The 25,901-nt window shown below is 35.1% G+C and overlaps 1 protein-coding gene and 1 long non-coding RNA gene across 5 annotated transcripts in view; one reads left to right on the top strand and one right to left on the bottom strand.

Moving 5' to 3' along the window:
* The window catches only part of TRDN (triadin), a 407,513-nt gene that overhangs the window by 146,143 nt on the left and 235,469 nt on the right, over positions 1-25,901 (top strand). For 3 of the 4 annotated variants that reach the window (XM_063621032.1, XM_055263048.2, XM_055263039.2), the window contains one exon: positions 19,894-19,971. In XM_063621032.1, coding sequence (XP_063477102.1) covers positions 19,894-19,971 — 78 coding nt within the window. Of the gene's footprint in view, positions 1-19,893; positions 19,995-25,901 lie in introns of those variants that run through there. The other variant, XM_063621041.1, reaches the window with a different exon arrangement.
* Positions 13,131-25,901, bottom strand: part of LOC129472983 (uncharacterized) — a 30,764-nt gene continuing 17,993 nt past the window's right edge. The window contains exons 2-3 of the long non-coding RNA XR_008654163.2: positions 15,956-16,070; positions 13,131-15,249 (exon numbers count right to left, since the gene is read on the bottom strand). This is a non-coding gene — a long non-coding RNA (uncharacterized lncRNA). The remainder of the gene's footprint in view (positions 15,250-15,955; positions 16,071-25,901) is intronic.

Raw genomic sequence — 25,901 nt, 5'->3', positions numbered from 1 at the left:
TTTTTTTATTTTTAGTAGAGACGGGATTTCACCATGTTGGCCAGGATGGCCTTGATCTCTTGACCTCGTGATCCACCCACCTCAGCCTCTCAAAGTGCTGGGATTACAGGTGTGAGCGACTGTGCCTGGCCAAGTTTTCATTTTTGTATTTACAAACATAGGTTACAATAATACATTCAATTATTTTTAAATTCACATTGTCCATTTCTTTTGGATGCCTGCCTTTCTCTTTCTTTAGCATTTGTGCACTTAGAAACCACAGATTTTGGCACATGAATTTTATAAAGAAAGAGTACTGTGACATGCTCTTTTAGCAAAATGAAATGGCTCAGGTTCTGGTCACAAAATATAACAGGATAAAGTCCTTCCTGTTAAAGGGCTAACTAGATGAGAATATAGTAGTGTCCTCTTATCCATGATTTTGCTATTTGCAGTTTCAGTAACCCACAGTCAACCACAGTCTGAAAATATCAAATGGAAAATTCCTGAAATAAACAACTCACAAGTTTTAAACTGGACACCATTCTGAGTAGCATGTCATGTTATCACACTCTATTCCACCAAGTATGTGAATCATCCCTTTGTCCAGTGTATCCATGCTCTCTAAGCTACTTGTCTGTGAGACACTTATTAGCTATCTCAGTTTTCAGATCAAGAAAACACAGTATACATAGAATTCAGCATTATTCATTGTATCAGGTGTCCACTGGATATCTTGGAATACATTTTTTATGGATAAGAGGGAACTACTATAGTATATTTCCTTTTTTCTCTTTGAAATGCGTTGTTCACTCGATTCTATAGTTTAAGAAAATTCACTGTCTTATGAAGACTCATAGTCTGAGATTTCACTTGTATAATCAATTTCAATTTTACCCTAATCATTAGAGTCTAGCTTACTGCTCTCTGTCTTTGCATTCATCTTCTGATTCATTTAATAATTTTGAAGTATCTTCCTCTGTCACTTTCTTCTATTTGCAGTTATGGATGGAAAAAATAATTCTGAATTATAAACTGTGTTCAGTGAAACAAAGTAGGCTATAAAAGTGGTGTCTCAAAAAAAAAAAAAAGGTGTCTCCAGGCTTCTTTTATAGCCTCTTGAATGATGACATAATACTTCAGTCAATACTATAAACAATCATAGTGATGATGGGGTAATAATGATATATTTTACAGTTGCATCATCTTTCTAGGCAATTTCATCATTATTCTGCTTCCTTATTGTTTTAGTTTTAAGCATTGTTAGGAACAATTGATGAGTAATGATGAAACAGTTCCTATGTTGATGAAATAGAAAATGCTTAATATAAGAAAAAACACATCACGAAGTTTCCATAAAGTGCCTTAAATGTTTAAAATTGTCCAATGCTGTCACATGGTAATTACAAGATATAATGAGTTTTATTCTGTTTAAGAAATAGGTAAATTTCCTTTTGTTTCTTGGAAGACCTATAAGAAAACAAATAAGTCAAGAAATATTAATTTTTATAAACAGAACTGCTTAACAAAAGAAACTAAAAAAACTCTGGCTCCAGTCGACTCTGATAGTGTAATGAGAACCAATGGGAAAAATATAAACTCGGTGGTCACACAAGCCAAGATTTAAATCCTTCACTAGTGTTTTTTGTTTTTTTGAATGTCAGTTTATTTATAAGATTTATTACTTAAGATTGTTTAAATGATTAAATGATATATGTACATGTTCTCCCAAATCCCTTTTTTGCTTTCTCTTTTATTATGAATATTTATTGCAAAAGAAAATAGTACTCGTAGTGTGAAAGACCAAAGAAGATGGTATGGAAGACATAAAAATTGAAATAGACCTTGAGATATTGGTAGGATATGTCTATGTGAAATTGAGAATAAAAATATACAAGGCTGAGGTGATAATATCAAAGCACAGAATCACAAAATGTTAAGTGCTTTCTGTGAGTACCAGTTGCTAAATATTTACTCTCCACCAGGCTATGGAAATCTTATATAATCCTAATACAACCTTAGAAGGAGTATATTATCATTCATGTTTTATAGATGAAAGAATTGAGACACAAAGAGCTTAAGTGGTTTGTCCAGGTGGCACAGAGTAGCAGACAGGAGATTCAAATCTAAGACTGCCGAATTCCACAGTCTTCAGTATTATCTTTATACCAAATCTATCTGTTTCCCAGACATAGACAGGAAATTGCAAACGAGGTCACTTTGGTTAGTACTCAGGGAATCTAGAAAAAAAAAACAAAACAAGATTGGAAATGTTATACAAGATGGTTTGGAGAGAATGAAATTAAAAAGATCAACCAGGAAAAGTCCAACGAAAGGAAATAAAGCCTGATCGTAGAATATGGGATGGAGAAAATTAAGATAATTTTAGAGCTATCACAGACGTAGAGTCATGAGATTTATAGATATCAGAAGATAGGAAAGTAAAAGATTATTTAGAAGCTGTTGGTCTGTAAAAAATAAAAGGATACCTTAAGTAGGGAGTATAGGAAGAGAGTGGGGTCAATGCTCACTGGACTGGACAGGGCTGGGAGAAGTGGGAAACTTTGAACTCACCACATACTCTTCAAGCCACAGATGGTATCTAGTTGCAAAAGGGAAGTATGTGAAGATTCTAGTCCAAATATCATTTGTTTAGCATCTGCCAAATACCAAGGGTCATTACCATTTTTTGCATACTTATCTCATTAATTCTCACAGCAAACTGTGACATCTATATAGTGCAATGATAATTCACAACACTTCTAACTGAAGTAAGCAGCTAGATAATCAAGTGTGGAGTTTTGGAGAAAGGTCAGAGGTGGAGAAGGGGTCATTAGGAGAGTGAGAAAAATAAGTCAGAGTACAAATATTAAATATCTTCTGCATGCTCAGCAGTCCCAGGCTTGGCATAGTAGAGGATATAAGAATACTAAAAGATGATCCCTGACTGGAGCAAGTGAAATGAGTAATTATTTAAAAGAGAAAAAATAAATAATAGAATAAGTTTAGACTTAGGCATTAGATTGTATAATAATAAATCTAAATGTTTTAAGATTCAGAGGAGAAACATCTGTGATTCCTGCTGTCAAAAAAGATGGAGTGGATCTAGAACTTGAAAGATGGATAATATTAGACTAAGTGCTGAGGAATATATTGAGATTGCTTTGTTTGTATGTGAATGAAAGAAAATGAATGTGAACATTACAGAGCATGTGAAATTGATGTGTTTATAAGACAATGAGGATATCAGACTGAAAAGAGGATACACTAAAATTGGCAAATGTCAGACAATAATAAGTGGTATATATTTTGATGACAGATTATAGAACACTTGGTCAATCAGAAAGAGGTGATATTTGGCATAAAGGGAAGTCTTTGAAGGATTTTAAGCAGAACAATGAAGGAAAGCAGCATTTCATGAAGCATGATGGGTAGTAGTCTGTTTATGGGATCGGAAATGAGAAAAAAATTGTAGAATATGGCCAAAACTGGTGTGTCTAAAGCATAGGTTTGAAGGAAGGGTAAACTTTAGGAAGCCATTATTCATGGGTGGTGATGAGCACTACCTGTCACTTAAGAAATTAATGTTGCAACTCAAAATTCTACAAAGTATCTTGACAATTTAATTTCACATATGTGGTGGATACTTAAATGAGATCTAAACTTAAAGGAGGACCAACAGTGACATGTGCATGACTATCCACTAAAAATATAATGCAGTAAGGAAGCTGCTAGAACTTGACCTGTTTATAACCTGAAATGGAGCAATATATCTTCCTTTCCTCCTTTGGCTGAGTCCTATTGTTTTGTATTTCTGGTCAAAGTGCATTTACAGCACATGGCTCTCTGAGTGTTGGCTCTTCTTTACTACTTGAGCACATATATAATGACTATTACAAGTAGAATTTTGATAACTAGAGAAAAATATTTTTTCAGAACAACATCAACAAATAACATACCAGACTCATTTTGCCCATAGTAGCCATCTGATGTCTCCTAGCCTTTGTTCTACTATCTACTGTATAACATGGGTAATAATATTACATAATGTTTAATGTTATGAGGATCATATGGACAAATTCTGTAGTCCCTGTAGAATTTAGACAAATGTAGTTTGTCTTCTGAATTCTAGGAACAGTACTAGTAAGTTCCTAGCAGATGTAGATATAGCAGTAAACAAAATATGTATGGTACCTGCCCTCATGAAGGCAAGGTACAATTTATGTAGAACTTATTGCTAGCCATCAAGCATACAAAAACATCCAGAAAAAAATTATTACTATTAAAGTAGAGGAATGATTAATATGATTAATGCCTATAGTTGTAGATCTGCTTATATTTTTGATAAGGTTATATAATTGGCCCTATTAAATATGATAAAAATAAAATGCTCTATTTGGTTTATACAAACTTGAAATGTGATTCCATGAGACAGAACATTATTCCAAGTGCTTCAGGTAATGTTTACAACATTAACTCTTTTAGTTGAAGGATCAATGGGAATACAATAAAAGTGTCTTATTACAATTGAATTAAAATTATCAGCTAAATGGCAACTTCTATAGTATAATGAATTTATTGAATAAGACTGCAAAAATAGATTGGCATCTTTACACAGAGGAAATATTCTAGATCTCCAAATTGAGAGAAAATACCCGATAGGCCTATCATCAATCTTACTATTCAACAGTGGTTAAAAAAAAAAAAAAAGAAGTTACACCAAGAGAACCCAAAACCCAAGATGTTCTAAGACGTTTAGATATACAACATTTTTCTAAGAGTAAAATCTTTCAGAAAATATGTTTGGGTCTATTTCATTTATTGTAATTTAATTCATCTTATGCCTCTGTTGGAACTGCACTTGTATGCCCTTTAAATTTAATAATGGAAGATTTTGACTATTTATCAGACTCACTACAGTCTGAATGGAGCCTCTTCTCAATTTACTATGTATGAAAGCCCAGGTCCTTGGATTCCTCAGTTACCTGATAACAAAACCACTAGTGATACAACATTCACAGAATGAACTGCACAAAGATTTCAGGAGCAAATAAAAGAGAAAATGGTTGAAGCCATGGAATAAGTAGGAGAGAAAAGAATTAAATAGAGTAACTAGTGTCATAAAAGTAATTAATTATATAAGAAAAAATTCAAATGAACATGGGCAAGTTACTTAACTTTCTGAGCCTCTTTCCTCATCTATAAAATGAGATAAGTTTATAGGGTTAATGTAAATTTTAAACGATCATATATATACACATAAAATACTCTTGACTATAATAACCGTAATAAGCGTTATTTAAGTGTTTGGTGGGGATGGTGGTTCCCATTTACAGCAGAATTGTGATTTTCTACCCATTTCTTATAGCTTTCTGATTTAATTTTCATGCAGCATTATTATTCTCTCCCTAGAACGTCTTTTTCTGCTGCTTATATATACCTTCAATAAATATTTATCTTTAAATCTCCACTGCCTCATACCTTGCCAGAAACCTGATATGTTTGTTGAATTAAGTTCAGGGTGTAGCATATTTATTTCAATGAAAAAAAATTTGATGATCATCCCAGAGCAGCCCTTTTTATTCATCTGTAGAAATAATCTTGTTATTTTAAAAGATGACAGGTTTCTAAACATTGCAAATAGACCTGTGTAAAGATTTCTTAAAGGAGTTATTGGTTGTATCTCTAGAGACAGAAGCTCAGAATTAACAAAGACAGGTTTGCTGCGTGCATGAGTAGACTACAGGCAGCATACAGAATTAGGCTACAATGAGAGAAGAAATGAGAGCGAGCCTAGGCTTAATTATGGAAGCACACAGTTCCTGGACTTGCCATACCCTCATGAGAGTTGCTTTCTGATTATATGAAGTCTATGGAAGCTATTCAGGATAAATGTATCAGATTGTCATATTTGTCGAAATCAATACATTAAACATTCTAGTCACTATAACTGGAATGCACACAGAAATAGATCCATGTACTTCTGAGTGGAGGTTTCCTCTGAAGCTGTTACCACTCTCTCAGTCAGTTTCATTGTGATAAAATGCTTCAGGTTTTTGAGAAGGCTAGTGAATAAGACTACCTTGCCCTTAATACAGTGTTCATATTACTTTACATCCTCTGTGTCCAGAAAAGAAAACAAAGTGAAGGCTTAAGCTTTTTCATTTTTCTTGCAATTTTAGAATTTTGTCTCCTAGTCTTGTGAAAGAGGAGGCAGGCTCGATAGGTATATCTTTGCTTTGAGAGAACTTTCCTTAAAGTGGCTTTTTTAGTCTAGCCTTGTCACTATTAATGGCATGGCTTGCTGTCAGACAAGAATAAATTCCTTCTCAGGTAACCCACTGGGACTATTAAAAGCATGCTCTAAAATAGTGATGAAAAGGAAGAAATAATACAGAGTAATTTGAATTGCTGCATGAGAAACAAGGAAAATTAAGGTTTAATCAAAGAATTATTGAAATAATTATGTGTTATTTATTAATGCACCATGTATTTTAATAATCATATCTGTTAGTTTATATGCACAAGTGAAGATTGAAAAAGAACTCTAGAAAATTACATGAATATATTCTTCCAATGCTGTTCTAAGGTTCATTTGTGTGGCCTAGTGGATAAAAAATAGAGAATAGGACTCTTTCTAACCATTTCCATAAATGCATAGTTCTTATCCCTTTTCTTAAGCAGGACTTATTTTTAAATATGGAAATAATAAATATGCCCATACCTATTTTGATGTAAATAATTGGCTATTTTCAGAGAGAGCTATTTGATAAACAAGTATCTCTTTTCTATAGTTTTTTTTTTTTCTGTAGAGGATGCTTTTGTGTTTGCAAAAGATGAAGACAAAAATGAATTTTGCAATATTAACATTAACATTACTGATTGTAGCATTGATGATTATACTGATTGTACTGATTATAGACTATTCAACCCGTTGCTCAATAGTTTTTAGTCAATTCTATGACTTTTATTGTAGCTTAGTATATTTCTTATTTTGGTTTCTAGAGTATCATACATTAAGACATAATAATACTGTTATTCTTGCATAGCACTAATAATTGTTCCACAATTGAAAGACAGTATATTTTCCTATTTACATCCTCATCAACATCTGAGTTGCTATGCTCAAAGTTGTTCTATTAATCAATCTCTCAGCAGTTATTGAATCTCTAGTATGTACTTAATGCTAGCAGTCATAACAAGAGTTTCAAACCAGAAGGAGATAACAATCCAGTCAGAGATTATGAATAAAACAATGAATAATATAAAGCAGCTGTGGGAGAAAAATAGAAGGTGCTAATTAAGCACTAAATCATATGATGCAGATTATATTCTCTATAAAATTCCAGAGAGAGGGCCACAGTGGTTTAGAACAGGCTTTATCAAGGCATGTTTTATCAATGCTTATCTTCAGCTTTATTGTGGTTGTTATTATTAATTGCTTGCAATGAGTTAGTATTGTTTCCTATTTATTTGGCCATTTTTTTATCCCAAATAGGGGAGGAAGTGGTAATAAAATTAGATGTAGTTTTAAAAAATTAATAATACTGGCCGGGCACAGTGGCTCACGTCTGTAATCTCAGCACCTTGGGAAGACAAGGCGGGTGGATCACAAGGTCAGGAGATCGAGACCATCCTGGCTAAGACGGTGAAACCCCGTCTCTACTAAAAATACAAAAAATTAGCTGGGCGTGGTGGCACACACCTGTAGTCCCAGCTACTAGGGAGGCTGAGGCAGGAGAATGGCGTGAACCTGGGAGGCGGAGCTTGTAGTGAGCCGAGATCACGCCACTTCACTCCAGTCTGGGCGACAGAGCGAGACTCGGTCTCATATAATAATAATAATAATAATAATAATAATAATAATAATAAATGAGAAATCAATCCAGGGTAAAAACTGAACAAAACATTGCACCATATAGATGTGATCTATACCACTGTGTTCTCTTCCAAATTAGACCATTCATACTTGTGTCTGTCCTTATTCACAAGTGATTATTGATATTCTGTTTTACAAATGCCCACTGCCCTATTTGATTCTGTATTTCTGCTTTGTGATTAACATGCTGCTTTCCTGAGGAAAAAAGTGTCACCTATAAACCAATTTCTATTGTAACCATCCACAGTGTTTGGGTAATGAGCTCTTGTTTAGTAAAGAAGACTTGTTTGCACAATTCCAATTCCAATTTCTTATAGGAAGTGAGTGAAAATAGATATGAAAAAATTACAATATTGTCATATTGAAACTCCCTGTTAGAAACAAATTGATGATTTAATATTCGCTTATATATTGGTTGCATTAAGATGTAAACCTTTTCCATTTTCTATAATTCATGACAATGTTTACATTAATAATGATTTTCTCCCAGAGGAATATTATTTTTATGTGATTATAAATAGCCTCTTGGCAGACACTGGATAAGTAGTGTGTACTGCTTTAAATGACAACATAGTATCAATTATACACAATATAAAGCAGGAAGAGAGATTGGATGACTTCCAAATGTGTCATTCAAGTGAGAATATATTTGTGAATTTAATTGTTGTGTTAAGCCTATTAAATAACAATTATTAACATGCTTCCATTTTATCCTCTATCTACTAAATATTTCAGTTTATGTTACATGCCTGTAGTTGAAAATGTGTGAAGTTTTATTATCTTTATTAAAGCACCCTGTAGAAAATTTTCTGCTAAAGTAAAACCTCAAGTTCTTTTTTCTCCTTCTGAGGTAAACTCCAAAACCAGAAGATTTCTTTTTAATTGGCTGTATAGCTCTGCTTTACGCTTTTCATGTCTCTTTGAATTTCTTGTGAACATAGAATATTTGAATGTGTAGGAGCCAAAAAATAGAAAAAATGAAAGACATTTTCCCACAGGTGGAAACAAAGGGGAAGGGAGGTATTACAGTTGCAACATTCTTTCCTTTTGCCAAATACCGAGTAGTAGGGAAATAGTTTAGCAGGGTGATTAAAAAGTGCCAAATTGATTTTATTTCCTAGGAATTAGATCTCTATATAACAGAGAAGCAACACTTTTTCACATGCCATGTGATGGCTTTAAAAATTATCCCCTTGCATTTAAGGATAATGAGAAAGGAAATTTACAAACAGCCTGGCCAAGAATGCTAAGTGTAATTGGAGGAAAACTCAGGTAGTTCTCAAGATACTATTTTGCATCTACTCTTTAAGGATTTTTGAAGTTTTGGAGATTGTTTGTCATAGATGATCATGATGACAACATGAGGACGATAAAAGTAGATGTAACATGTGTGGTACTGAGTGCTAATGGTATGCCAGGTACTGTGCTAAATTCTAGGTATGGATCATCTTATGTATTTCTCACAAAGCCCTGTGAGGTGGGTTATAACCTCTTCAACCCAGAAATTAGGAAATTGAACCAGGGGAAATTATATAATTTTCTCAAATGGCTATATATTTTCTCCAGGACTTAGGGAGAATTACAAACATGTTTTCAAAAACAGAGGGTCCCTGCCACTTAGGTTTTTTTTTTTTCCTTTTTCTTCACTCTGTTTCCTAAGTACTATAATTTAAGACAAATGTATAATCACGTTTTCCCTATAATTTAAATATGACATACACACCTAAACCTTGTCAATATAATTGATGAAGAAAGTAGATAATTGGCTAATAACTTTTAGCTGCCTTTGTTGGGTTGGTGAGTGAAAGGAATCTGGCATAGAAACCACAAGCAGAGTTGTCTGTGATCTCATACTTGACAGCACAAATGGTTTATCACCAAAATTGTTGAGAGAGTCTTGGATATGGTTTACTTTTAAATTTCGTGAGTATCCATTAAGCTGACTGTAAGGCCTGATAAAATATCATCCAGTTCCATGATTAGATTTTTAAGTGTAAATTGTATTCTTAATGGTTAGAGTGACAGCAAATTGAGATGAAAGAGAACACAGAGTAAATTTATCTCTGGAGTTGTTGGTGGGTCTTAAGGTTGTTTAAAATAAAAACAACAGATTCTAGGAGTCTGGGAATTGATTTAGCAATCAACTATGCCAGCTGCTCTCTGTCAATAACCTTTTTAGTAGAATCCTAAAGTCAAACAACCAGCAAAGATAGGAGACAGGAGGCATTATTTATTTTCTATGTTTAGGTAGTTTACAAAAATGTCAAGCCTCCTAACTCTTGAGAAGCAAATTTGTTACTCTATTTATAAATTATTTTAATACATTTTGTAAATGTAATGATTTTACCTCTAGGAACCACTTTTCCTCTTACTTCTTCACCTTTCTGGTTGCCACTCACATTCCCCAAAATCAATAATTAAATGTGACTCGATTTTCAGTCTTTTAGTGAGTCACTAATACATGTTGGATCTCTGGAAAGTAATACTGAATATAAAACCTAAACTATTACATTTTAACTTGAGAGGCTATGACATATTCAATGTACCCATATTCAGGAATATGCATTGTGAAAACTTGGTTGGTAAACAACAGCCTTATGAGAACTGATATATCTTGTGTATTCATAGCAGGGATCGATTAAATTAAATGAATAAAGTTATTATTTATTTATTAGTGAGTCAGTATGTTAACATGCGAGAGGGGAAGGGCATGCCGAGGGATATAAAGGAAGCCTGAGATTTTAGCTTGAAGTTTTACTTAAAGTTTTGTGTTTTTTCTTGAAAGTCATTCTTTTTTTTTTTGGAAATGGAGTGTCACTCTGTTGTGAAAGTCATTCATTTTTAATGATATTTTAATGATATTTAATTATGGACCTAAACAATTTATACATAAATCTAATATTTTAAATATTTGCCATGAAGAAAAATGGATTTCTAATGAAATGAATTATATTTATTATATAGCCACTCCTACCATTCAACACCTCAGAGAATAGGCATTTCTATTTTGATAAAAAATGTTAAATATTTTTGACATTAAAAAAAGATATCCAGAAACTTGAGTTCATTATAACTTTGAATATTGTGTTATCATAACTGATGGTTGAAAACATGTGTTCTTTGTATTTTAAGTTATCCTCAAATAAAACAAAGGTTAAAATGCCCATCAATAATATCTTCCTACTGTAATATGGAATATTACATTTAAATTGTTTTCTTTATTATTCTAAAATTATATAAACTAGAATTCTAAAACATTATATGGCAATATAATATCTATCTGTAATTAATTGAAATTGTTTTGCACTTTTCTAAAATTTTATCTTATGTTTTGTTCATTCCCTGTCCCCTATGCTCTTTTGAAAATGCCTGCAAATGCAAGCTCAAACACAGGATACTGTTGTATAAGAGCACTGCACTGGGACTCCACATACTTGGGTCCTACTTGTAAGTCAGTTGGATGAATTTGGCAAGTCATCCATCTTGTTTGGGTTTCAATGTTCTCAGTGAACTCTAAGGGATCTGCTGGCACTAAAACACTCTTCAAGTTTCATATGTGAGTGCAGAATTCATTAGGCTGAAAGATACCACAATAGATAATTGACATAGTCTTTCCACTTGCGGGGAGTTATAGATATTCAGAATATATTACAAGTGCTATATGTTAGTAGAGCTGTTTAAATAATGAAGCTATCTTTCTTAATCTTGAAGCTTTAGTTCACCTTTTCCCACTAATCATGGAAAAATGTATAACTTTCTTTGGAAGATTAGTGTTCTACTCATAAACTAGTAAACTTCCCCCAGAAAGAAAATAAATACTTTGGTCTAGAACTATAAATGATTGGGGAAAAAACCACAAATGTATAAGTTAAAGTTTCATTATATATCTTTGGTGCTATTTCACATTTTACCAAGTGCTCTAAAAATACTATAATTCACTCTGTTCACATTAAAACACTCCAGAAGCAGTAAAACAGTGACATTTAGCAATATACATTTGTTTACTCACTCATTTAAGCAATAATTTTCACTTTTAATAATGCTGTTTCCTTTACTAAATATGTATTGCCTAATATAGTCCATATTTTGGCTTTAAGTTGTTTATTGTCTACCGAGGATTTAAAAAAACAAACAAACTTGTAAATAAACAAATGTATTGAAAACCACAGAAGCAGAGGATAAAGTATACACTGGGTCCTCTGAGAGCATAAAGTGTTTTCAGGGGAATGGGTAGAGGGGAGTCCAAGAAGGGCTAAAAGAGCTAAGCTTTGAGGATTGACTGAAAATAGCCAAGTTCTAGGCAGTTTTATCACTGAAAATTTGAAATCCCATGTATTGAACATTTCACTGGATGATTCCATGGCAAGTTAGGACATTGCATGCTGGGTACATTAAATAGATTTGTTATTTTTAATTGAGACTTTAATCCATCCACTTTGCCTCATTAATCTCTTTCCCTATCAGCTTTGGTCTTTGTACTAAAATAAAAATACAATTCATATTTACCTATTTACCTATATGTTCTGTCTTCACCATCTCCCCTTTTCCTTACCTATATGCAAATATGATTTTCTGTGGAGTTGAAATATTGTTCAGATAACTAAAAGAAATTATTTTTAAAAAATGAAGACTTAGTAATTCTGAAAGTTTAAAAAATATCCCAGTTGATACTCTATCTAGAACTGCAGAAATTGGTCAGCTAATATGGAGATTGGTCTTTAAGTACTGGGCCTCTTCTATGGGATATATCAAGTCCATTCAATGTCTAAGGTTAAACAGAAAATGACCATGTAAAAAATTTATGATTTTTCTTTACCTTAGGAAGTGAATACCTATAGATTTGTCAATGGTTATGAGTCATTTATGGTAACAGGTAAAATGATTGGCATTTATCTTGACTGTCCAAATAGTTGATTAAATAGGAAAATAAAATGTAGTTAAAAAATTTAATCTTATATTAGGTTTGTTCTCAATGCATGACATTTGTTAGACTATTTATCCTTCCAGAGACTATTTTTTGTGTATCTTAAAAATTAGGGTGTAAGAATGGCTGATTTCAAAAGTCTTTTACATTCTTAAACTCTATGATTCTATGCATCTATTTTTGTTATACCCCAAACATCAGGTATTCTGTCATAGACAGGGTACAAGGATAAATGGAGGAATGATATAATCTGAATTTATCATATTTCCTTTCTTTAGTTGGCCATTCTATGGAAAATTATTTCCACTTCATAAATTGGAGATGAGAAAGAAAAAAACACTAATATTACCTTTATCATTTTTAATCAAAAGAATGCATGAAATATGTATTTGGCTGCTATTCTTGCTTTCCATCAAAGTGAATACGCAAATATGTAATAACACATGGAAATATATTAGGGAAGCTTTTAATCAGGAAGCAAAGAAACTGTTCCAGTGGAAACATTTTGGCCTGGAGGATGTCCTTTGATCTAAGAAGTTTAAGCTGTTGGTGTTTTAAACACCTTATAGTAGGGTCACATAGCCAATTTATGTTAAATAAGTCATTTGCTTAAAACTTTCCTAAAATTGTGAAAAAAAAACCCTTGAGAGTTAATTAACAATAAGATGTATTATTGGGATAACCAAATAAGTCATCTCTGGCTTCTTCACTGGTGATCTTCTATACAAGTACTCCAGCAAAGTGAAAACTATATAATACAAGAGGCAATAAAGACTAAGCAAATGAGTTCATAAGTTGCTGGGTGAATGGAAAATTTTCTGCCCTTATTATGTCACTGTACTTGTTTGTTCCCAGATACTCAAGTCAAATTATAAAAGTCATCATCCTTGATGTATTTTTCTCACTTGCCACATCAAATTCATTAAGTCTTATTAGGTCTACTTTAAAACGTACTGTGAATTTATCCACTTCTCTACAACTTCTAATTTTCATTGACCATACATTTAAGATCACTACCCATTACTCCGAAAGGCATTCCTTATAACATTTCCCTGATAAATTTTTATAGGGTACTCAATTCCTTTTTACTTATTTAGTTGCTATTTTTTTTGTCTCTGCCCTCTCCATGAATTAGGGGATTTTTTTCTATATTGTTCACTGCTGTAACTCCATGTCCTAGAAAAGGGTCTGGTACTGAGTAGGCACTCAATAAGTATTTCTTGCATGAATGAATGAGTTTACACTGCTCCTATGTAGTTCAAGCCAGCTTGGGTTATTTCAATAGTCTCCAGTTGATCTCCGGATAAAGCTCATATCCTTTTCTTTACAACATTATTTTTGTTCACACAGCAGCCAATGATCTTTTAAAATCCTATCATGCTAAAGCCCTTCAAAGGCTTACCATTGCCCTTAGGACAAATCCAAAGTCACATGAGCAGCCTAAAATGTTCTACGTGTGTTCATGTGATTTGCACAAAACTCCATATAGTTTAGTAGGGTCCTGCTCTTCCTTTACTATCCAGTTTAGCATAGTCTCTTTCTCCAGTCATTCTCTGCCTCACCACTCTATGCTTGCCATTCATTTATGAAATCTGAAATATTGTCTTGCTTTTGTATCTCCCATCTCCTTCCATCACTAATGTAAGCTCCATGATACAGCCCTATCTTCACCATTGTCCCTCAGTAATTTCATTTGTACTATTATCTCCACAAACACTCACAACATCCCAGCGAACACAGATGTTATTATTCTTATTTTACCTTGAAACCAAAGACCTAAGTTAGGTGATAATTGCCCGTTTCCTGTCTGTCCCCTCACAAGACCAAGTCTCTTCAAGGCACTTTTACATATCTTGTCCATCATATACGTTATTGTATCCTCAGAGGAAGTCCTATATATGTTGTATGTTAATGACTCAAGAAATACACACTAATAAAAGAAGAGAAAAAAGAAAACAATACACACTAAAAGATTTAATAAGTAAAAGAATAAGGGTATGGACTAGACACCTGAAATCCCAGTCCCTCGACCTGTGCAACATACCATATCCAGAACAAAAGGCTTAGCATCATAAATTTTAAAAGTGCCTCTCTAATATTAAAGATGAACCTTTGTTGTTAAGCCTTTGCCACTAACTGAAAGAGCAAATTATTAGTTGTAGAAAATTGAGAGACTGAAAAAGTACTGAGCTCATACTGTTCTGGAACAGAACAAGGCAGAAGTTGTAGTGCTGAGAACGTTTTTGTTTTCTTTCTTTCTTCCTTCCTTATTTTCTCATCGAATCTCTGTCTCTCTATGCATCTGCCTTCTCTGTCTGTGTTTTCCATTCTCTGCCTTTCTCTCTTGTTCTCTGGCTCTGGCTCTAGCTCACTGGCTCTGTCTTTGTTTTTCCATCCAGGCCTCTTTCACACTGCTGTATCTTTCTTTGTATAGGACTTTATGGTTGCCCTTGGGGTTGAGAAGCCCCTGGAAGGAAGAAAAGAAATGCAAAGCACAGTGGTGACATTTAGCAATACACAAATGAAAGGTGTAAGAATGTCTTTTTGAAGTAAAAACATCCTGTGCCTGCCAACCTCATACAAACTCCTGAACTTCTTCAGATTATTCCCAGTTGGAGAGGTCTTTGTTTAGTAGGCAAATTTGAACATCTCTGATTATTATATGAGTGTCAATTCAATTATTTTTAATAGATGGGGTTGGGAAAGGGAGGAGTGGTTAGCACCCCATATCTCTAGGGTCTCCTCTTTCCATCTCTAAGTGGTCCAAAAGTACAAGGCAGAAGCAAGTGATAGTAAGGAAGCATGAAGGTCAAGGTGTCCCTATTAACACACAACCTTAGCACAATCACATGTCTCAGTCTAAAATATAAAACCATCTTTTCATTTAATTTTTGTATTTGTTAAATTCCAAACTTTCAAAATATTCCACATCTTACAAAAGTGGTCTAGGAAACTTATACCAATACATAAGTAATATTATTGTTTTAATAAACTTGACTATCATTTCCTTATTAAACTCACATCTTCTCACTTTACTTTTAGTCATAGATTTACAAATGCCTTCTATGAACCTGAAAGAACAAATTGACCCAGGAATTTGTAATGATTTCATATATTGTGTGTTTTTAATGTAAATAAATTTTAACTCAATGGTTACTTGGAGGTCCTCATACCTTTCCAGTCCCAGGATTTATTGCCATTCATTGTTTGCAGGATTGGGGTCCTTCCAAAATGTTCAGAGTTCTCTGGATGTAACTCTCTGTACTTCCAGGAAAATCCAATGAGGGTCTATGACATAAAATCTCTATTAGGTGTTAGAGAAAAAAAAAAGCCTTAACATTTGTTACAAGATAGAGGGAGTAGGCTTCAGTTGTTCAGAAATGGTTTTCAATCAGGGAATCTCATTCATAAAGAAACTAGATAGATTAAACTTTAGTGTAGTGAATTGCTTTTTTCCATCATGCAATCAGAATTCAGCTCATAGCCTCCTACCTTGACAAGATTTTGAGTAATCTCATTCATCATTTCTAGCAAAGTAAACATCAGTAACTTAGATCATTAGAATGAATGCACACTGTACACTAGCCCCAAAAGAATTTGACTAAATCAAAAACAACCAAATTGACTTGTATGGAAAAGAACTCAGAACAATAAAATATTAGCAATTTGCCAACCTACCATTCAGGTATTATGGAAATAAGCCAGCCCAAATCACTCAAGGAACAGAAATGAAGCCAACTTACTGTGTTTGAATGTCAGAGGGATTTTCAGGTAATAGCTTGTAAAATGAAGGGCACCTTTAGAGTTTGAATGTAAATTTCAACAGCCTAAATCTTTCCTTCACAGAGTAACAATCTTCAGGAATTCCAAAACAATATATTCCTAATAAAATTATAAGCCTCTTTTCTGCAAATGAATTCTGCTATTTCTGTCATGTTCAATTTTCTTTGTTTTTGTTTTCTTCAAAAGTCAGCTTCAAATCTTCTTGTGAAATTAGATGGGATTTAAATTGTAAATACATTATCGGGAAAAGAATTAATATTTTGAGTATCTGCCATGCACTGGGTGCTTCATCACTTAATCTCTATAACACCCCTACAACTATCCACATTTTATAAACACCTTAACTGAAGCTTGGAGATGTTATGAGATTTTCAAATGTACACAGCTTCTAAGTGACAGATCTGAAGGTATCACTTAACACCCATGTGACTCCTAAGCATGCAGTCTTTATACTAAACAACTCTGATTTTGTTGTAGAGCTGTATTATAAATATAATATTACATTTAATATAATTCATTATGTATTATTGTATATGTTATATAATGTATTCATTCACCTAGCAAAACGATTTGTGATTTCAATAAGATTCTCTGACATTACTTATTATATGAGTCAGGACCAAAGTCGTGTGTCATGTTCAAGTATGACCCATCTGATTTGTTTTGGTGCACCCTAACACAACAAAAACTTGTCCTGAGTTAGTAATTCCCTGCCAGGGCTAGTATCACTGTCACCATGGAGACAGGCGGCCAGCTGCCTTCTCCTTTCTTTTTTAAATTTTTTTTGATTGTGGTCCTACTTTCCCATTGTACCCATTGTGTCCACTGCCTTACAACCATGCCATCAGCCATGTTAGAAAGCAGAATAAAAAGAGCATTATAGTTGTGGAGAATTTCTGATATCAACTGCATATTGCACTTTATGCTGCGGAAGCACCAGTTTGTGTGTTTTAATAAATATATATATTTTGGCATCCAGGCTTTTTTTTTTTTTTTAATTTACCACATACCTTCCACCTGGAATCCCTCCGTCTTCCCCATCCTTCCTTACCTGGCAGGCTCCTTTTAGGCTGTTAACTTACTCTCTTTCAAGACTCTTTCTGCAGTATATCCTTTGTCTATATGATTTTCCTTCAACACACTATCATATAATGATCTGTCTAGAGGTCTGTTTCAGCCAGTATGTTGGGAACTTCTTGAAGGCAGGGTTGGGGTTTAGTAATTCTTCAGTGCTAGTATATAATAAGTATGCAATAAAGTTGTTTTAAATAAAATAATAACTTTATATTTCCTTCAGATAAATCTAAATATATGTAATAGTGTAAATTATGTGAAATTTCCAGGGAAATAATTTTATATATTGTATAATAAGTTCCTCAATAACTCAACAAGACTATAAAGGCTATAATTATACACCCACTACTATTCACCGAGGTATGTGACAGGGTAGAAAGCAGCTTAGACTCAACAGGCACCATTCTATGAAGATATTGATCTATCTTAGTATTTAGAAACAATTGATGTATATTTATGGACACTTGTATTTTAAAAGTTTGGTCATTTAACTGATTCCTTCTTTGTCCTTGTAGCTTATTTTCAAAGCTACAAAATACCACCCTGCCTTAGAATTATTTTTTCAAGAATGGCCCTCAAACAAGGTTGGGGAATAGATCTTTCCAAGTATATATCCCTTTGACCCACCGAGAAAGTAGAAACTTAGAGTAGAGGCTTCACTCCTCTGTCCCTCGTCAGTATAGTCATGGACTCCTGATAGATGACCCTTCTGTTAGGCTTAGGCAATCTGAGAGAAGCTTTAAGAACTGCAACTTGGGAACCTGCATTGAAATCCAATTTCACTTATTAGGAGCTGAGAAGCCTAAACTCCAGTTAACCTCAGTTTTAAAAACTATAAAATGAGACTAATATGCACATCCTAAAGAGCTTGTGAAGATTAAATGACTTAATACAGAAAAACCATTTGGATCATTCTTGGTGCACAGTAAACAATATATAAATGTTAGCTAGGGAAAGATAATGTGGATCAACCTTCTCTTTAGTGTTCCCAGCCTTATTTTTTTATTTGCTAACTAAAAAATAAACTTCCATGTTATATTATATTTAAGTCAATCTTTACTTCCATAAGGAAAGAAATTAACAATATTATAAATGGATATTTTTCTAGGCATATGGCCTGTAAGTTATGAAACAGTATGTTTGGCTTCTATACATACTTAAACATGCTCAGTAATCAACCTGTATGGGTGTAACAACTACAAGAACCGTGTGTGATGAACAGAGCTCCATGTCGCATGAGGGCCTAGGCCTGAAATGTGGTGTTTGTGCAACTCTAATTACTTTGCTTGCTAAACCATATTACACCATAGATAACTAATTTTGGTGAATTCTAAAAAAGGAAAACTTTCAGTAAGCAGGCAGGTCTGCTGACATTTGATAATATCTAGTTGTCAGTGAGATTTTAGAAGGTACACATGCCCATGTTGCATGTTGATTTCTGGATAAAAAACACAGCAGAAGTTTATGGAATGAAAAGTAGTGATAAAATGTTTTGCAAGCAATTTATATGGGATCATATGATAGCTAATGTTGAGAGTTCATGGCCTGGATGGTATTGGTTAATTAAAGAAATCACTCGGGATAAAGAAGTACTTGGAAATGATTGTTGGTTTTTTTTCTTTCTCTCTCTCTCTCTCTCTTTTTTTTTTTTTTTTTTTTGGCAGTTCGTAATAAGCTCAGAGACTTGAGAGAAGCTTTCAAGGTTCTACAAAACTGAATATATTTTCTCTTTGGCTCATTATTTACTTAACTACAGGTCATTTATTATGGCAGGAAAAAATGTATCTGTTCAATATCAAAAGGCCTATGAATTTCAACCTTCTTTATTGCTCATATTATATCATTTGAGAATTTTTAGTTAAATGGAAAAAAATAGTGATTAATTTTATATTTAGATTCCCCCTCAGCTTCTGAGACTTTAGTTTCCATAATTTAGTGTGTATATTAAAAATAAATTGCTTAATTTGAGTACATGTACATTTTCCATTAATGAAGTCCAGTAGATATATTTAACATTGCATATCCATCTATGGAAAATAATATATTCAGAAATGGCTCTGAAGATAACTGAATCTGCGAAGGTATCTTCTTAAAGATCTCACTTAATAATAGCTTTCTTTTTGCATAATAATATGATTTATACTTGGCTTGGTATTATGAATTATGCATGTAGGGGACAGATCTAGCTTTTTAGTTGTGGATATCAGATTTGTTAATACTTTTTTTTTCCAATGCCTACTTCTACATTGTATAGGACAAAGCCCAGCCATTCCACCTCCATTACCGACAGAACAAGCTTCCAGACCCACTCCGGCATCACCTACCCTTGAAGGCAAGTACTTTTTTTTTTCTTAAAGATCTCTATTGTAGATAAAATAGAATGTAGAGGAACAACAACAACAAAAATAGTCACAAAGCAACAGCAAAATCCAATATTTTCTTAAATACTTTTAGTTTGTCTAAACTATAATTTACTTTTCCTAAAATTGCAATTTGCTTCTTTTAGAAAACCAAAAACGTCCCCTTAAGATTCTATATTAGTGACCCTCAGCTTCCAGAAGGATGCCCACTCTAGCACTTTGGGAATCAAGCAAAAAAATATAGGGACAAATAGATAAGACTATGCCTTGCAACTCTTGCAGTTTTACCACAACCTGATCAATTTAGTCTCTGAAGAGGCTGGTGCCGGAATTGCTGGGTTTGAATCTGAGCTCCACCTTTTCCTAGCTTTGTAAATTTGGAAAGTTATTTAAATTAACTCTTTATGAGTTTTGCCATCTCTAAGATGATATAAGCAGAGCACTGATCTCCTAGCGTTATTGTGAGGATTGAAATATATATATACACACACACTCACACACACACAAATACTGTTTTATGTATATGTATAGTTTATAAGCACTATATACAACTGGTGGTTAATACTACTAATAATTCTTGAAAATATGATGTCTCAAGATCAGCATTATAATAAATTTTGCTGGAACTTTAAAGTCATTTCTTTGAGTCTCCATTCATTTCTTAAACTTTTATTAAATCCCAAACATGAGATCATTTCAGATATTGTCCAAAATACTGGAGATTCAGAGATGAATAGAAAACAGTTCCTTCTCTGTCAAGACTCAATTTGCTGATATAAAGCACCAGTAATTAAAGCTAAAGCATCATTAATTTTTTATAAGAGTACAAATGGAGGTCTTCCTCAGATCACAGCCACCCTAGAAAGGGGTAGAAACCCCTAGCTCAGTCCCACATTGGAAAGGATCTTCTTTGTGCAATGTGGACACTCCAGCCTGCTTGTTCAAGATCTTCCCACTCAGCTCAACAACTGCCCACTGGCTTTGGCCATCCCTTGAGACTAAGTGATGACACTCATGAGGATTCATCCAGGAAGAGGTTACTATCATATATCACTTACCTAGAGAGTAAACAAGTGATTTAGAAACAGCCAGTCCAAAAATAAAAAAAAAAAAAGAAAGAAAATAGACCAAAAAAATCAGAATTACATTTCTTTTGGCATTTGGGCTATAATAGTTCATATGACTTAAGAGAATTTGACACAAAACCGACTATCTCACTCGCCAAAATGTTCATTGTACAAGACAACACCTATAAATAATAGCATTGCCTTAATTTTTCATGGGATTCTAATTCTGTTGTTGTTTCCAGATGGACATAAAGCAAGGAATTCAGATTTCCCAACTTGAGGGAGACTTCGATAGTCCGATTATTCAAGTGTTTGATGCCAAGTTATCTCCTAGCAGAGGCTCATAAAACACCAAGTAGCAAATATTTTGCTTAGCAATCTGTCACTTGGAAAAGGATGTGTCATTTGTTAAGTAGGATGCTTAGGTTCTGTTATTGTATTTATTTATTTATTTATTTATTTATTTATTTTTTCTTGAGAAGGAGTCTCTCTCTGCTGCCCAGGCTGGAGTGCAGTGGCACCATCTCGGCTCACTGCAAGCTCCGCCTCCCGGGTTCACGCCATTCTCCTGCCTCAGCCTCCCGAGTAGCTGGGTCTGCAGGTGTCCGCCACCACGCCCGGCTAATTTTTTGTATTTTTAGTAGAGACGGGGTTTCACCGTGTTAGCCAGGATGGTCTCAATCTCCTGACCTCGTGATCCACCCGCCTCGGCCCCCCAAAGTGCTGGGATTACAGGTGTGAGCTCCTGTTATTGTATTTAAAGAGCAATGTAATTTGATAGTTCATCCCAGAACCTAGTAATAGGCTGTGATGAATAAAATAACAAGGTTTGAGGATCACAAGCCTTTGTCGGTGTCTTCTCTGAAAGCTCGAAGGCTGCTAACCCTGAGCAGCTCGGGGAGTCTATATTATCAGGCAATGCTGAGATCATGGGCTTTGTCAGGGCTTGCAGATGTGCTGCCTATGACTTCATTAACATAATTGATTAGGAGCTAGGACATATTTAGTATTAATCAGGCTGTTTTTAGTGAGGCTGATTATGCCAGTCCTCTTGATGCACTATTTTAGTCTGGAACTTCCTTAGAACCAAGTTGCAAAAAGAAAAAAAAAAAAAGGCTTTAAGTAAAAAGGAGGAACTTTCATGTGGCACTAAAGTATGCTATTATATTTGAGGAATACAATTATAACAGGTCAAAATGTAGGAGAATGTACATATTTCAATTTTAATGTTTTTAAAAGGTAGAGCTCATGTAGAGACTAGATTATTAAATTTGTTCACAGGAGACTAGAAACAAATAAAACTTCATTAGTAGAAATCTAAAACAAATGTGGCTCTTTATGGGTAAAAGAATACTACAAATCTGTAAAGCCAATACTACACATCTTTAAAGCCCATAAAAGCTTTCTTTGTGCTTTCATAGCACTTAAGAAACAAAACTTCCACAGTACTTAGTTTGTTCTGGCAAGTATCTGTGCACTTCTTATCTCAGTCCACTTATTTAGTGCCTTGAAATTGGTCTTGCCTTTCTTGGATTTCCGTGTTGTCCCCACATTGCATGCTTTCTCTGCCATAATGAAGTTTTTATTACTTTGAATTTTTTGATAAAAAGGGATTAACTATATATTAAATCATTTGTTTCCTTTGACTCTTATTTTATGTTTTAGAGTTTGTTTGGCCAGCAAAAATTGGCTACAATAGGTTTTGAAAAGATCTTATACAATAACCACTTCACATCATCATACTGCTCATTGTTGTCAATTTGTATTTAATTATGGATATAACTGAAACTAATTTAAAATGAACCTAATGTAAATATAATATTAATTCTCATCTTTTAAACAGTTTTGAATTCCCATGTCTATTGGGAGCTCTTACTAGGGCTGAAATGCCTACAAGTTCAAAGGGATACTGTAGTTATCCATTTCTTTCACAAATGGGGCTGACTCATGTGAGTTTTTTCCTCAAATCAAATAGTATCTTATAATATTAACTTTATAGGTGATTTTAGCTCTTAGCATGAAAGGTCCTTTATCATCAAATGTTTTTCAGCATTCCTGCTAACTGTATTTCTCAGAATCCTCAGTTGTTAAACAGAACAACTTCAGGCAATGTTGCCCACCCTCTTCCCAATTACCAAGGAAGGCAGAAAAGCTGTTTCATAAAATCCTTATAGAAGCAAAATCACCATATATGATTCCATTCATCTTTAATCAACAATACCAGATAATTTCTTTCCCACTACTTTCACCCACATGTAATTGAGAGGTGACAGCATGCTGGCAGTCCTCACAGCCCTGGCTCGCTCTTCATGCCGCCTCTGCCTGGGCTCCCACTTTGGTGGCACTTGAGGAGCCCTTCAGCCCACGCTGCACTGTGGGGACCCCCTTCTGGGCTGGCTTAGGCGGGAGCCGGCTCCCTCAGCCTGCAGGGAGCTTGTAGGGAGAGGCGCGAGCGGGAGCCGGGGCTGCGCGCGGCGCTTGGCTGGAGTTCCGGGTGGGCGTGGGCTTGGCGGGACCCCCGACTCGGAGCAGCCGGCCGGCCCTGCCAGCCCTGGGCAGTGAGGGGCTTAGCACCCAGGCCAGCGGCTGCGGAGGGTGTACTGGGTCCCCCAGCAGTGCCGACCCACCGGCGCTGCGCTCGATTTCTCACCGGACCTTAGCAGCCTTCCGGCGGGGCAGGGCTCGGGACCTGCAGCCCGCCATGCCTGAGCCTCCCACCCCCTCCATGGGCTCCTGTGCAGCCCCAGCCTCCCCGACAAGCGCCACCCCCTGCTCCACAGCGCCCAGTCCCATCAACCACCCAAGGGCTGGAGTGCAAGCACGGGACTGGCGGGCAGCTCTACCTGCAGCCCCAGTGCAGGATCCACTGGGTGAAGCCAGCTGGGCTCCTGAGTCTGGTGGAGATGTGGAGAACCTTTATGTCTAGCTCAGGGATTGTAAACACACCAATCAGCACCCTGTGTCTAGCTCGAGGTTTGTGGGTGCACCAATCGACACTCTGTGTCTGGCTGCTCTGGTGTGGCCTTGGAGAACCTTTGTGTCCATACTCTATCTAACTGATCTGAGGGGGACGTGGAGGACTTTTATGTCTAGCTCAGGGATGGTAAACGCACCAATCAGCGCCCTGTCAAAACAGACCACTCGGCTCTACCAATCAGTAGGACGTGGGTGGGGCCAGATAAGAGAATAAAAGCAGGCTGCCGGAGCCAGCAGCGGCAACCCGTTCCGGTCCCCTTTCACACCATGGAAGCTTTGTTCTTTCGCTCTTTGGGTCCACACTGCTTTTATGAGCTGTAACACTCACCACGAAGGTCTGCAGCTTCACTTCTGAAGCCAGCGAGACCACGAGCCCGCCGGGAGGAACGAACAACTCCAGACGTGCCGCCTTAAGAACTGTAACACCGCGAAGGTCTACAGTCTCACTCCTGAAGCCAGCGAGACCACGAACCCACCGGGAGGAACGAACAACTCCAGACGCGCCGCCTTAAGAGCTGTAACACTCATCGCGAAGGTCTGCAGCTTCACTCCTGAGCCAGCGAGACCACGAACCCACCAGAAGGAAGAAACTCCGAACACATCCGAACATCAGAAGGAACAAACTCCAGACGCGCCACGTTTAGAACTGTAACACTGGTGAGTCCGCAGCTTCATTCTTGAAGTCAGTGAGACCAAGAACCCACCAATTCCGGACACATAATTATTGGGCATTTAGTACAAAATTACCAGGACTCTCCTCTGTTGTGGCAAAGATGTGGAAAGAAGAAGTTAAGTTATACTTAAATTACTTTTAATATTTCATTAAATAGCTGCAATTTACATGAATGAAGTCGAATAGAGAAAGGTAAATTACTATCAAGTACCCTATATCTTGTTGAATAAATATATAATAGTACTTAGTCTTGCAATTATAAATAATATTATAAATGCTAACACTTGTATGTGAACAAGAGAACTCTAGAGAGAAGACCAGAGTCCTGTCCAATCTCAGCTTTGATACTAATGAGTTGTATGGTCTTTGACAAATCAATTGACTTCTCAGGACCTCAATTTCTTCACCTATGAACCAAACTTAAATAGTCTCTAAAGTCCCTCTATGCTTTTATACCCAAAGATTTCACACCTGTATTTTTCAGGCTGGTAGATTGGTAATAAACTGCCAGAAGAACAGAGTGAACCCTACGTAGCTTTGCCTAGTGGTTAAATAGCAACTGTAGATATGATAGAGATGTTAAACTTGTTGGGACAATGGATAATACTATGAAGCATTATTTACTGAAACACAAAAATAAGTTACATAAATCATAAAGGCTGTAAAAGGAGGAAGATGAGATATAAATGAGGCAAGATTATCAAGTGAAACTGCAAGTCTTTCATTGAGCCATAAAGAGTAAGTTAGTTGAATTTGTGTAGATACAGAGGAGAAAGGAATATTATATAAAATTTATTATAAGATAATTTTTTACCATAGGATGCATCTGAAGACAATATTCTACAGGAGCTAGTAAGGTTTTATTTACAATTCTATTAAACCAAGAACTTTATTACCTTAGCTCCTCAGTAAGATATATCCTGAGAAGTAAAAAAAATAAAATAAAATAAAATAGAAATTTGGCCTCAATTTTAATTTCATTAACTCTGTGACACAATAGATTTTATTGAACTTCAGGTCAATATAATATTTTGCTTTGTTTTGTGGAGAAATAAAGTCATATCTTTTAGAGACTAAGATTTTTAATAGGATTGCCTTTTAGTTACCAATTATGATAAAATATATAAACCAAACTACTTTTACCACCTATTTAACTTAAAGAGTTGCTAATAACAATACAGCACAT

This window comes from Symphalangus syndactylus, chromosome 2, assembly GCF_028878055.3.
Source record: "Symphalangus syndactylus isolate Jambi chromosome 2, NHGRI_mSymSyn1-v2.1_pri, whole genome shotgun sequence".
In the NCBI taxonomy this organism is placed as follows: Eukaryota; Metazoa; Chordata; class Mammalia; order Primates; family Hylobatidae; genus Symphalangus; species Symphalangus syndactylus.
The sequence above is the reverse complement of the archived record's forward strand: the minus strand, read 5'-3'. Positions and strand labels throughout refer to the sequence as shown.